Below are 14,830 nucleotides of genomic sequence, written 5' to 3'. Positions count from 1 at the left end.
CATTGTTTACAGGAGCCTGGGACTCAGGAACTGCAGGTAGTTTCAAGGCTAGTATCTTCAAAATTGTTGCACTAAATCAAAAAACTTTTTTAATATATTAACTAACTTTTTACATTCTTTTCAAATGCATAAAGATTCCACGAGTGATATAGGCACTTTAAGGCACGTATTTATTTATCAACAAAGGCAATGTTAATTAACCATCTCTTTGAAGTTAATTGGAATTAGGTAAGAAGTTATTTCAAACTATTAAAGTTTGATAAAGGTGAATCTGCTTGAAAAGCAGTTAAAATTTCGCTAAAAACTGTAGTATTTAAAACTACTCGTAGGACATTTATAGCTCGAGAATATTTTACTGTTGGACTGATTATAATGTCAATTGCTTCAGGCGAGGGAATATTTTATTGCATGCCTGTATTCTGGTCAGGGATTATTTTAAGGAAATTTTATCACTGCACAAAAGCGCAAAAAGGATAAAATTTGTATCATTTTCCCCACATTACAGAAAAACGTCTGACTGACCTACTTGTTCTGATTCTTCAACCCATGCATTACACTATATACATGCTAGCAAATGAGCCAAAATCCCAGCTGAGCCTATATCACCATCCTCTATTTTTATAACATTAACAATATTAAATTATTGTTGCTGTACTTTTGAACATTATTTATGAAAAAATATTGGTAATTTGTCGAAAAATACCACATTTATCACTGCACATATTCTCATTTATCACTGCACAAATCTCATTTATCACTGCACAAATTGGTTATCACTGCACACTAAAATAATCCCTGATTCTGGTTGCAGATATAATTCAGTGATATAATCCATTTGGCTTGCCATTGTGTCATGGATGCTGTGCAATTTTCGAAGTTATGCGCATGCGTGAGTTAAACACGACTTGAAACTGGTAATTATAATTATATAGCAAACGTTGTAAATCGTACGATTGGCTAAATTGATTAAATAAAACTCTTAACTTTTAAAGTTATATTATTAATCTCTGATCATCTTGAAAATATACAGAAAATTGTATTTAATTAAGATGAATATTATACATGTATATCGAATTCCGAAATTATTATATTATACATACCTTTACTTAGTAATATAAAAGTTTAATTATTATTGACTATTGTATAATTTTATCAGTCCAAAATTGTAAAGTGGGTAAAATTATTTTTTATTTAAAAAATTATTTTGCGGTTTTTCGCCGCTTCGTCTGAATTTTTTGGGGGAAACCCACTGACCATAACTTTTTTGGGGAAACTCACCGAGTTAATAATACGCCTCGATGCACGAGGAATGGTTATTAAATGTATGATTTTCTTAGAACGCGTGTAACAATGCAGGGCGTATATTATATAAAACTATTGCTAAATGTTTCGTAGCACTTGGTCATTAATCAATTCTTTACTGTTGACAGTGTTCGGTGGATATAAGCAACAAGTCAAGGACGTGTTTTATCTTAGTAAGTATTGAAATAAATCATGAATTAATATTTTGACATGCATCTATAGTATATAATCATGGCATTCAACTATTCAAATGTATCTATGTAGTATATGCAGGTAATGCAGTCTTTATAGTATTTGTTTCTACTATATTTTTTTTGAAGTGGTCATCTGGTCGTTCTTACTCTACATACGTAATACATTTAAAAATGTTATTATCGTATTGTATATTGTCTCCCACGATAGTGTCAGTAATTTCTATGACTATGTTGTAACAATTAACTATAAATCCGGTTTGAGACAGCCGGAATGTGGGAAATCGTTCGTTTGGCACAATATAATTGTCATTAATAGCGATACTGATTTCGAATTTGAACCGTAACCACCAAGTCTAATATCCTAGCAGATTAGTGAAGAGGAATTTGGGTATGGGATGAAGTATGGCTAACAGTTATATTCATTAGACAGCACATTGGTTCTGTTAATAACTATGGATATGGACAGGCCCGTTGAAATGAAATTGCTGAAATTCTGCATTTTTCTCATTTTTCCAAACATATAATCCAGCTCATATATACAACCACAGCGAACCAAAATATTGTGAAATATTCTGACTGTTCTTAATATTTTAGGAAATATAGTTTTAAAAAGAGCATTTGTTTACAATATGATATGGACCGTAGTGGAGGTCAAGTCCATATGTGTAAACGAATTATTAGAGCATGTTAAATTGCTAGTGGGATATATGTCTTAAAGAGCACAGTGGATAGTACACCTGTTTAATAGACTAAGCATGTTGATCGAGCCATTTACCAAGAGGCATTATTGTCAACCAAGAGTTTATTTGTTTTAGCACTGTCAATTGTTGTAAATCTATCAAATTCTTCCTTTTTGTAATATTGTATTATTTGTATAGTTCTTTATCAACATGTTAAGTTAACATTGTTAAGCATGATGCCAATTAAATCTTTGGCCAGCATGACTGCAAAAACAAACAGTTGTTTTGAAAAACCACAAGAAAAGACAGTTAGACAGAAAAGACAGCTAGTTTTTTTTAAACCTTGCATACAAATTATTTCAATGTCTTTCCTATATATATATATATATATATATATATATATATATATATATATATATATATATACACCCATTTGCAAAAACGTTGGCCGCAGATAGATAGATAGATAGATACTCGAAGTCTAATTAGAATTGCATATGATTACATTTGCATGGGATTTCAATCATATTACACAACATATGCAATTCTAATTAGATTTCGAGTATCTATCTATATATCTATCTGCGGCCAACGTTTTTGCAAATGGGTGTATATATATATATACATATATATATATATATATATATATATATATATATATATATATATATATATATATATATTTTAAAATATATATAAAATATATTATTGCCTTTTGTAATAATATATATTACATATGTATAATATATTATCACATTTATAATTTATTAATATTGTCATCAATATTTTAACTTCTCTCTATAATAATAGTAGTAAATGGTTCTATGCACATTTTTAGTAGATTTCCTTTAGCCTCCTCTGCAGGCATCTCTTATGTATTAAAAATATGCATATTTGGCTTAAGCTAGCTGCATGGAGATGCATGTGGAAGAGGCTAGGTTTACTCTACATTGAAGGTTATAATTTGGTAAGTTAATTTTGCATTAAAGGGATCAAGAAGGGTTTGAGTTTGGACAGGGTATCTTATCCAGCACTTATCCATATCTTATCCAGCACTTGCAACCCTAATAGGGTAATAGGACTCCACTTTGTAATGTCCCACCCACTTGCAATCAGTAAATCAGTAAATGACAGTATATATATATAAGACTTTAGTTGTTTCAGTCATTTTATATATATATATTTGGCTCGTTATCAGCTGTTCTACTTATTATTCAATATTTTTGTCGTGCCAAAAATTGGCAGAGCAGCCGACTTTTATTTCAAGAAAAATACATTTACACACCAAGAGCTTCAGCGACTCAATAATAATAAAATTATGATTATCGTCGTCCTGTTATTAATGGCATGTGCAATTTTCTTTTATATTGAATGAATATAATGTAATCTGATTATATGAATATCTGCTTAGGTAAATATTATTATCAAATATTGTTATTACCAGTTTTAACACGTAGTTATCTCAATAATTTTTCAGATAGCAATTGCTAATGGCGAATGAAGATGAACCGTGTTGCCGCACATTTACGTCTGTTTGCCTCAAATTATCTCGAAATGTGCCGCGAGGCAAACTGAAGCAGTTAAATTTCTTGCTTCAAGATATCATGCCAAAAATCGACATTCATGACGAAAAACCATTTGTGGAAGTGATAAAGAAGCTTGAAGCCCGTGGAGTTCTAAACCGGAATAAACCTGGGCAGAACGAGGCAGTACTACTCTATGAGTTATGTGATGCAGTTTCATTGAACAGTCTGGGTGACGAGATATGTTTAGATTTTGCACTTGAAAGAGGTACAGTATATTTAATTTAAACAAATAAACAAAATATGAGATAAAAATATTTAGGGGTAAGTAGAACTGACAAAAAGCAACTTTCTGTTCATGAAAACGGGTTTTTAAATTCAATTTGACATTTAAACGTTCAACGAAAGCCTGTCACACAACTAAAGTGTTTATTAAATATTTTTTTGAATAGCTGATAATAATAATTAGTATTTTCAACTTTTCAAGACTCAAGTAGTAGAACTAAATAAAGCTTGGCCATGCCGCTGGATACTATACTGTATATTACTGATATATTAGAGTTTATTTATCGAAATGGTCAAAATTTCACGTGTAATAAAATATGATTATTTCAATGCGCATTATTTGTAACAATCGACAAACTTCTTTACTAGATCCGTTGCATCATATGCGTATCTCGTCATTCAGAAAACTTCTAGTAAAGTTATCTGACGAATTAAACCAGGATTCCCTTATCGATAAAATGAAAGAATTCTTAGCCAATACCTTAGATGGTGAAATTCCACACAGTTTGGGCGATGAAGATGTTTCCGCCATAAGTATCTTTCAACGCATGGTTCAAGCTTGTTTAATCTCGGAACAAAATTTTTCATTGTTGGAAGAAATGATAGTATTTTGTTCAAGAAATGATCTTCTGCAACACGTTGATGATTTCAGGAACAAGAACAATATTTTCAAGAAAGGTACGTTTGTATAACACCACGAAAAACGTCTGCGCATGCGCCAAATTATGAAAATATCATGGGAATTTTAATATCAACTTTGGAAACAACTAATGCGTACTAAATGTTAAAATTTACTGTCAGTTGAAGCATAAATCCATTTCATATGCATTTTGATTTAAAATAAAATCAGGCGAAGAAATGTACGTACGCCGTTAATTGCACCGTTTCCGATAAGTCGTGTATTAAATGAACGACTTGCGCTTTAGACTAATTAACTTTTGATCGAAGTAATAAGAAGAAAATAAATCACCACAGCTACAAAGAGCGTACTTAAATTACTCCAATGCAAAGTTTGGCTGCGAAATTTTGTAAAATTCGGAGCCATGCGAGGTTGGCATAATTATTTTGTATACTTTTGTATTACGCACGGAATGTGCAACGACCCTGTAACTAATTTAGTTACAAACTTCCGGCCGTAATACAAAAGTATGCAAAAATCGACAACTTAGCATGGCTATATTTTCCGTAATTTACAACAATTCACAGCCAAACTTGGTAGTTTTACTAATTTTAGTAAGCTCTTTCAGAAAATTTCCTTTTTACCGCTGAGATAAGATATTAGTCTAAAGCGCAAGTCTTCCATTACATGTCGAAATGTTTTTTCGTGAGTATGATAGGACTCCTATAATCTCGCTATCGGGACGTCAAATTGAAAAGTAGACTCTCTGTCTCTTCACTGACATTTAAATCCCTTGTTTCTGACAGTTTTAATTTTGATATCGTAGTTCCGTTTGGATTGCGAAATCTTCCTCGAGACATGGTGGAACGCCAAGCAGAAGTAAACGACATATTAAGCTTGCTCAGTGCAGGCAATAACCTTGTGGGCGTGGTTGGGGTTCGTACCGGCGATATAATTGGTATACGCGGTATGGGAGGCCTAGGGAAGACTGTCTTAGCCCAGGCTATTGCGTGGAAAGTGGCAATGACTCGTCAGGTTATCTGGCTTGATATTGGTCAAACTCCTGACTGCTTAGCACTGATAAACACTCTCGTAAAAGCTCTCGGAGGGTCAATGTCATTTAGTGATATATCCAGCGCGCAGTCCTGGATACGAGCAAACACGGTACGCACATAAATTTGCACGTAACATCCTGTATTTGTGTCTCTAATTGGTTAAGATTTGATTTATAGAAGCCGCTTTAATTGTACTGACTATTACCTATGCGAAAAATACTGATTTTTTGGGTTTTGACACACTAATTCGAAAATGAGCATAATCACGTAATATAGGCTCCCGGATCCTTGGTCAAATACCTTAATAGGCTTATATTTCATGTTCATGCATGAACTATAGCCCCGGCAAAATTGACAAATTTTGTGATGCATTTTTGAAGGACACTGTTCTCTTACTTTGTCTGTAGTTTTTGTAATTTTGTCTCTATTGTTCTGTTTTAATGTATTCTGTGGACGTTTTTAAACCCAATTAATTAGATAAGAATACACAACCAACTAACTCACATGCACCATTTGTGTGTAGGTGAATAAGGACTGTCTTGTTGTTCTGGATGACGTCTGGAATGTTGACGACGCTGGTGTCTTTGATTATCTTTCTGGAAAATGTCAATTATTGATAACTACCAGAGATTCTGATGTCGTTCGTGGCCTAAAAGCTTCAGCTCTGTACGAACTACAAACTATGGCACAGAATAAATCGAGGGCGCTTTTATACCAAAGCGCACAAGTTACCGATGACGAAAAATCCATGTTTAGCACAAGAATGCAGGCAATTGTTGTCGAACTACTGGAGCAGTGCCGTGGCTTGCCACTAGCTTTGTCACTCGTAGGCTCAAATTTAATTGACTCCCGGGCCGAACAAGACTGGCAAGATGTTTTAGATGACTTAAAGGATGCCAATTTGGAAGAACTAAGGTCTTTTTTTCCAAAAGATTCTTATCCCTACGATAACCTTTTGGCTGCCATTAACGTTAGTTTTGAGCGCTTGGAAGAAAGCCATCGAGAGAGGTTCCTCGACTTCGCGATATTTCCAGAGGACACAGATATACCATCTGATATTCTTGAGCTCTTTTGGTCTTCGGCCGATTCTGGGAAACGCACGTGCAACGCTCGGATGGGAAGGCGCATTCTTACTGTGCTTGAGAAAAAATCATTGATTCAAAAAGGTATTTATAGGACAGGGAACATGCAGAAGGAGCTAGAAGACGATTAGTACAGCAATATATCAACTTTGTCGACAAGTCTAATTACTTCAATGCTGCTGAACGTTAATAGTAGAAACAACCAAATACAATGAAACTCTTTTGATTCCTATATTAAATAAATTGTTCACAATGGAGCAGTGATCCCCCAAACACTTTTCAGCGAAAATAGATACAGGCGCTTAGTTGCAAAATAGTCCTATATATAGGACTGAGAATCAGATATAGCTTGCGCACGTTAGCAATTTGTTGGGTTGAAGGTGTACAACTTCTTAGACAGACTGTAACAGATGTGTTGGGTCATCGGTTCTATATACAAAACAGCCCGGTAACTATTTCTTAAGCATGCAGTAAAGCAATCTTAAAATATCAGAAGATATTTTTTTAGAATAAACTTGCATTTGCAATACGTCTTCATCTCGTGTGTTCTACATCGATTTAAACTGAATGTTATCGTTCGTCTTTTAGGTCCAGCACTGCATGGAAAGAACAGCTACCGTGTCCACGATCTGCTCTTAGACTTTGCGCGAGGAAAACTGCGCGACACAATAACTGATGTCCAGTGCATGTTTATCGAGGCACTGAATAGAAAATGTGTAAACGGTGAATGGGCGAAATTCCAAGGCAATAAAGATTATTACTATCAGTATCTTCCCTATCATCTGCACTCTTCCGAGCAGTATGGGGTGCTGCTTAATCTCTTCTTTGACTTTCACTGGTTGGAACAGAAAGTGAAGGAGACAAATTTGCCATCTTTAATTTCCGACTTTCGCTTTTTGGGTACGGATTCGTATGAAATTAAATTACTGAAGTCATCTTTGATGTTATCTGCAGACGTGATCGAGAAAGCGCCTGATTCAATTGGTCCACAACTGTTAGGTAATGAAAAACAGGTTTTTTTATATGAGCAGTTCTAAGACTTTCAATAGTTATTGAATTAGCAACGCTTATATTATGTCTGCACATGGCGAGTTCAGTACCGGGCTAGATACACGTAAACAAAACGTGTATAACGATTTCTCGTTGTTCTATAATTATATCATTTGTTTTCGAGGACAAAATATGCACTTTAATTTATTTTCAAAACCTTTAAGTTCTACCTTATTCGTTTGAACCCAGTGAATTTATAACACACGACATAAGATACGCGCATATTTAGTATAATCTCCGAAGGGTTTCTCCATCTTTCTCTTTTATTTAATTAGTATTTAAAAAGTATTGGGAAATCGTTGCTAATCTGTTTTGAGGTGATTTACGAGTTTCATGCAGGTATAACAATTTTTTCCATACGTGTCATATACGCATGTGCACCACGTGCAGGTAGATTGCTATCGTGTGCTGACGAACACCCAGCCGTGAAGCGGCTATTGGAACACATCCGTGAAAGATGCACTAGAAAATGCCGTCTTATGCCACTATTTTCTTGCCTTTCCGAACCTGTTGGACCGCTGATCAAGATATTTAGAAAGCACGTCGATAAAGTGCTCGCGTTAACCACATCCGTTAGTTCAACGGGTACAATTGTCATCTCTGCATCAACGGACCGTTCAGTTAAAGTTCATGATCTCGAAACAGGTGTGTATAGTAGCTACATGCAGCCATAGGCAGCCCAGAAATCTGTTTATACTCAGTCTTCGACGTACGGCATTGTTTACGCGCCCGGTCAGCTTCTCCTGCCTGTACTAATTACTGTATTATATATATTAATATAAGACAGTAATTAGTACAGGCAGGAGAAGCTAACCGCGCGCGTAAACAATGCCGTCGAAGACTGAGTGTAAACAGATTTCTGGGCTGCCTATGGTTCTATGAAAGCCGGATAGCGCTATCCACCGAATTGGGATTTTTTCAATCCCTTTAAAATCCCCCTTTTTTGGTATAACTTTGATTAAACCTCAGTATTTCTGAATCGAGGATCCTCTTTAATAATTTTTGGTCCCAAAGTTCAAATTTTGATTACTACTGAGCTGAAATATTTCAATGTTAATATTTTAACTGCCAATCAATGGAAGTACATATTAAATCCATTTTCGTACAACCGTCCCCGGCATTTTCCAACAGAATTAGTACTCATCGAGCCATTACATCAAATTTTCAAGTAATAAATCTTTTCATATTAATGTTATGTATACAGGCAAAGAGTTGCAAGTGCTCAATGGTCATACGATGGCAGTGTATTGTTTAGCTTTGTCCCATAGCGGGACAATTCTGGCCTCAGGGTCTTATGACTCCACCACTAGACTTTGGAATATGGACAGCTATGAACAGCTGTTTGTTTTACAAGGAGATGGTGGCTTTGTGAATGCATTGGATTTCAGTGCGGACGATCGGCGTCTTTTTACTGGGTCAAATGATGGTTTGTGTAGCCGTGAATAATTTATTGATGTATTGTAGTGTGGAACCTATACGAGAAGGTCCATGCAGCATCCGGATGCAGCATTACTTATGCTGTACGACCGCAAGGATGTCATCCATCTTATAAGAAACTCATTTTTCATAGGGTACCTCAGGGTGTGGCTTGTCGCTACAGGTGAACTGTTTAGTTCCCTTCCAGCACATAATGGTCATATTCGTGGTCTGTGCACGACCAAAGATGGTTTGTACGTTGCAACTGCATCCCTTGACTACACCATCAACCTATGGCGTTCGGATACATTAGAATTTCAGGGTTGTTTCATTGGCCATATTGATACTGTATACAGTATAGTGGCAACAGGTATGTAGTGCGACATTTATTGATAAGTAACATCGACTGTAATGTTATGTAGCGTGCAGATGTGGTTCTTTATTTTCTGTCCTTTCCTTCATGTTTAGGTGGTGACAAACCAACGCTTGTTTCCGGTTCCGGCGACAAGACCGTAAAAATCTGGGATTTGAAAACCTGCAAGGAAGTTCGTTCTCTCTGTGGTCACCAAGGCGAGATTTATTGTGTTGCTGTGAGCCCGGACACGAAGCACGTTATCTCCGCGGGCAAGGATTTGGTTGTGAGATTGTGGTGTTACCACACGGGAAAATTGCTATTTAATTTTGAAGGACATAGTCAATCGATCAGGTATAGATTTATCTGATATAACCATGACAGTTAAGACTACGTTTATAAGAGTTAAGGCAGTTTTATCTCGGTTTAACACAGGATAGTGGTAACATTTCTTTTCGTGATACCTTAAGATTGACGTTCACGGCAAACCGCGAACTGCAAACTTTAAGCCATATTTGATTTAGTACGAGTACCCATTTTAGCCGTGCCGATCAATTGAGTGTAATATAAACAGGGCTACACCCCACAGGTTTTTTGACAGCCTAGTTTAAATCTCATGCATTGTCCCAAATTCATTATACAGCTAATACTAGTTTACTGAAGAGTACGATTTTGAGTTTGCCGATTGCGATTAGCGATTAGCCGTAAACGTTAATCTAAAGGGAATGTCCATTCGGGGGTTGCGCATCGGTTCTGCTCATAATTCGGGGCCTTCTTATATATAAGTTCATTCGGGGTATTAATATTGGATTTTTTAGATGTGACATGCGTCAATCATTGCAGTTGGACAAATTAAAAATATCGGTTGATTTACAATTTTTAAAATCCCCCCAGACCCTACCTTTTACGTTACTTAGCAATGTTTTAAAATAAAAAGTAGACAATCTATATATATCCTTATGAATTACTCGGCGAAAAGGATGTTGTCACGCTTGTCTTATAACTCAGGAATATAAGACCGTTTAAGGCTGGCTAGTGCAAAAAAGCTTTTTTCGATGGTTTACAATAGATGGTATACAAAGTTTCATAAAAGTGGAGAGAATTGTAATTAAAAATTAGACTAATCCGTTTGTTGCCTTTCAGATGCGTTTCAATCATTTCCGATGGTTGTAAAGCTTTGTCTGGCTCCCAGGATAAGAGTTTTCGAGTGTGGGACCTCGACACGAGTGCGTATATGAAACGGGAGAGAATACGTGGTCACTCTGACGATGTCATGGACATAGCAATTACTCGCGATGGGTCGAGATGCGTTTCCTCCTCAAAGGATGGGTCTTTAAAGATCTGGAAATGTGAGACTGCAGATGAACGCTACGCATTGACAGGTATCTGAAACTTGAATGAAAAATGAAAAAAACGTTATGCTGACAATAAGATGTATATAGGTACTTTCAGATGGGCAACCAATTGCAAATAGTTATTAGTGTCATAAACCGTTCTAGGTCACACGAAAAGAGCAATAAGTGTTGCTATTTCAGTCGACGATCGCTACGTTGTGTCGCTCGGAAAAGATTCTTTCATAAAGGTAGAGTATATTTTAATACATCTAAACGGGGTTAGGGGATGAAATAAAATGGTGGGGTAACTAAAATATTAAATTTAAAGCTGGTTTAAAGAAAAATAACAACATAAATATTTTTATAGTAAAATTCACCATCCATGCATGCATACGTAAAATGACTGACATTTAGGAAGACTCCACATGCCTCTTTATCAAACTTAAGAATATTATATTATAATGCTTGTTATAAAAGGGTCAAAGACGTGTTAGGGTGCATTTTTTCATCGTCTTGAAGTGGGGCAATTTTTATTAAACAAAAAAAGGAGAAGGAAACTGCAGACTGATGCGACTGATGCAAAAATTTCACCAGCCTAAGCTAAGACTAGCTTCCCTGCTTGTTAAAAGTATTGATAATGAATATTATTCTCGACCGGTTTAACTAGTCAATGGAATGGTATAAAAGAGACTGACACGATAAAAAAGTAGTGAAGGTCGAATATACCGGAATGTGGCGGTGTATTCGACAATTACAAGGTCGAATGGTATCTTCGATCTTGGTAAGGTTGTTTTAATAAGTTTTATCCCAAGGTAGTAGTGTATAATATGGGGGGGGGGGCGGGGGGTTACGGTAAGTATATTCCATTGATAAAAAAAACAAGCGAATATATAACGTGAAACTTTTTGCCTTTTAAGGTTTGGAACATGGAATCTGGGAACGAAACAAATGTAATTGAAGGCGACAAACAAGCTCGATTTGTTTGCTTCAGTCCGGAAGGAGAATTAGTCCTAATTGGATGCAAAGACGATCGTTTTTTTATGTGGAATTGGAAGAAATACGATGTGCCTATCAAGTGCGTTAAATTACCCGCATTTACCACCATGGCCATCGCATGTGACAGGAATTTAGTTTACACGTGTGGTAGAAATAGCGAAGTGTGCCAAATTGATCGCTCATCTTCGCTACAAGCGACAGCCATTAGCACAGGGCCCAATCCGAACTGTACGTCCATGGTGATATTACCTAGTGGTGCAGCAGTATTGTCAGGAATACCTACATATAGTGTGTTCATCTATTGGGAACTGTCATCATGGCGAGAAATACGATATGATGCGGGTATGTAGGAAACATGCACGAGTAGCTGACGTACCCGGGGGCGTACTGGATGGTCCATAGAGATACCAGGAATTTTCTTAGGCCCCATGATTTATTCAACATTTTTGTAATGCAATTCACATCAACCTAGCTCGTATGTCTAGTCTATTATGAGTTTTAGGTTGTGCCCAAGTTTTCTCGACATATGATTTCTTTAAACCTTGGGGGTGATAACTAAGTCCTTCCTTTTGCCTATAGCCAATATTTTACAGTTATTTTGCTTGAGTATAAATTTCCGTTATATAGGCATGCAATAGTAGAAAATATTGACACATGCGGTGACATTACCACATTCATTCGATACTTGAAATTATCTGCTTTGTTTTTGATACAGTAAAGCTGGATAATACTTCCACCCTATGATTTTCGCCATTTCCTGAATTCACGCTGTATATGTATTTCCTCCATAAATGTGCCTCTGCTTTAAAACTATCCCACCCTCATTTTTAATTATGTTTCACAGTTTCCTGTGAAGATATTTTAATATCTTTCTGGGACAAATTATGACCTGGTCAGTAAAATTAGATCTATATATAGTGTTTTTCTTTCAGGACATCCAGACGAATCAATCGTAACTGCAATTGACATAACCTCAGATGGTAAACTTGCATTGTCTGGAAGCAGCTCTGGCACTATTTCTTTGGTGAACTTGGAGAGCTCTAATGTAGTGCAGACTTTCACAAAGACCGAATCTGGGGATGGCATACGCTTGCTTCGTATTCTGAGAGACGATAACAACTTTGTAGTTGTGAACGAGACTAATACAGTAGAACTGAGAAATTTTGATAACAGATCTGGAATGGTCATGGCTCAACCACCTTTTAAAGTTAATTGTGTAACCACTCTTGGTTTAAAATATATACTCCTGGGCTGTGCCAATGGGGATTTATTATTGTACGACTATCTAGTATGCCTTGATCGCGAGTACAATTATCAAGCGCATTCCGAATCCGTATCTCAAGTTGAAGGTCATCCAAGCAATGAATACCTCTACTTTTTATCCGGATCTGAAAATGGGTCAGTAAAACTGTGGTATGTTACAAAAACAACGCCCCCAGTATGGAGTCAAATGTGGTCACGTGACTGCATCCACTCACATCTAATAACTGCACTGGCTTTCGTTCCAAACTCCGAGGATGTCGTGAGCGGTTCCTATGGAAACGAGGTTTGTTTATTTTGAAAACATTTTAATAACGACTGAATTGCACGACTTGTGAAGGAGAGCCTAACGGTACAATGTTAGGGTATCGTTATTCGTTATGTACATTTACCCATAAGGAGAAATTTGTTTTAAACAAATCGGCACGTTTGTTTACATTTTTCCATCTTAGCCAATCAAAATGCCTAAACTTTGCATACTTCATGTAAAATGAAGTACTTTTTACTGAATGTAGCAAATGAATTTGACAGGTGCACCGAATAAACGCGACAGGAATCGTGCGTACATACAAGTATAGAAGTTATGGAATCGCAGTGCTGCGTGTCGTGGGCACCTTACTTGTTGCCGCCTGTATTCGTGGTCTTACTGCAGTGAAATGGAGTTTAAACGAAGGCCATGTGACCAAGAAGGTTCACACCGGCGCTGGTAGGGAGCAAGTATCACGTTTCAACCACACTTGCGATCACGTGGCCTCAAAAGGTTATTAGTTATTACTATACTGATTTCTGTCAATTTGCCAAGATATTGCTATCTTACTTATATGTTTATGCAATTTTTGCAATTTTAGGTTCTCGACATTCTCTGTTGTTTTGGAGTCTCGAAACTGGAAGAACAATCCATAAACTTCGTGGACACACACATGATATCAGGGCCTTGGCATTTGTGCCCGGAGGTCAATTTCTATTGTCAGGTTCGCGCGACAAGACTCTAAAACTGTGGAATCTACGATCTGGTTGCTTAGTTGAAGAGTTTCATTTTGAGCGTTTTGTTCTGGCCATTGCGTGTGCTCCAAATGGGATCGTTTGTGTAGGATTGCAAGGCGGTCAAGTCTGTTTTTTACGCCTCAATAATTTATAACCGTTTACAAGAAGCTTTAACAATAATCCTATCCTAGCACTTGTCTCTTTAAGCGCGAATGAGAGCTGGAAACGCATAAAGAATATACATGCTTATGTATTTCACATGATATTTCCTTTGTTATCCCAGTCTGTTGCTTTGTTTCTACATTGTACTTTTGTAGATAGATCTGGAATGTAATATATCAATTCCATTTTATTAAACCCTGCACGAGTTTCAAATAGTTATTAGTTCCATGCGCTACTACACCTAATGATCAAGAGCAGTCATGTCAAGCACTGAAAAGTACGATGAGCCTCGTGAGCGTCAAGACTTTTCTGCTGCGACTTCTTTGTCAGAATATGTTTCTGCTCCATAGAAATCAGGGTTTTTTCACACTAAATGACAAACGTGACATTTTTTCGTACAAATATCTCTCAGGATGTTCCCACTGAGTTGTTAGAAAAGTATGCCTGTAAATGAAAATGAAATTTTAGGGGAACAGGCCTTGATTCCAATAAAATCCGTTGGGTATATTTGATTCTATTATATTTGAAAACAATTA

The 14,830-nt window shown here is 36.4% G+C and overlaps 1 protein-coding gene across 4 annotated transcripts; it reads left to right on the top strand.

Moving 5' to 3' along the window:
- Positions 1 to 812: 812 nt before the first annotated feature.
- LOC114531311 (apoptotic protease-activating factor 1-like) lies at positions 813 to 14,502 on the top strand. 4 transcript variants are annotated; one of them, XM_028552946.1, is made up of 17 exons: positions 813 to 914; positions 1,431 to 1,475; positions 3,654 to 3,967; positions 4,354 to 4,662; positions 5,430 to 5,767; positions 6,182 to 6,824; positions 7,329 to 7,739; positions 8,181 to 8,435; positions 8,995 to 9,216; positions 9,361 to 9,576; positions 9,675 to 9,912; positions 10,702 to 10,940; positions 11,058 to 11,140; positions 11,810 to 12,230; positions 12,821 to 13,434; positions 13,680 to 13,908; positions 13,997 to 14,502. In XM_028552946.1, exons 3-17 carry the CDS (start codon positions 3,667 to 3,669, stop codon positions 14,284 to 14,286), a joined length of 4,809 nt encoding a protein of 1,602 aa, XP_028408747.1. In that variant the 5' UTR covers positions 813 to 914; positions 1,431 to 1,475; positions 3,654 to 3,666; the 3' UTR covers positions 14,287 to 14,502. The 4 variants fall into 4 exon arrangements, with proteins under 4 accessions (XP_028408747.1, XP_028408746.1, XP_028408750.1 ...); XM_028552945.1 differs by lacking the exon at positions 813 to 914 and having other exon boundaries at positions 1,285 to 1,475; XM_028552949.1 differs by lacking the exons at positions 813 to 914; positions 1,431 to 1,475 and having other exon boundaries at positions 3,884 to 3,967; positions 4,637 to 4,662.
- The last annotated feature ends 328 nt before the right edge of the window (positions 14,503 to 14,830 follow it).

Source organism: Dendronephthya gigantea, unplaced genomic scaffold (assembly GCF_004324835.1).
Source record: "Dendronephthya gigantea isolate DGI-Jeju-01 unplaced genomic scaffold, DenGig_1.0 000070F, whole genome shotgun sequence".
Taxonomy (NCBI): domain Eukaryota; kingdom Metazoa; phylum Cnidaria; class Anthozoa; order Malacalcyonacea; family Nephtheidae; genus Dendronephthya; species Dendronephthya gigantea.
This window is presented reverse-complemented; position numbering and strand designations above follow the sequence as displayed.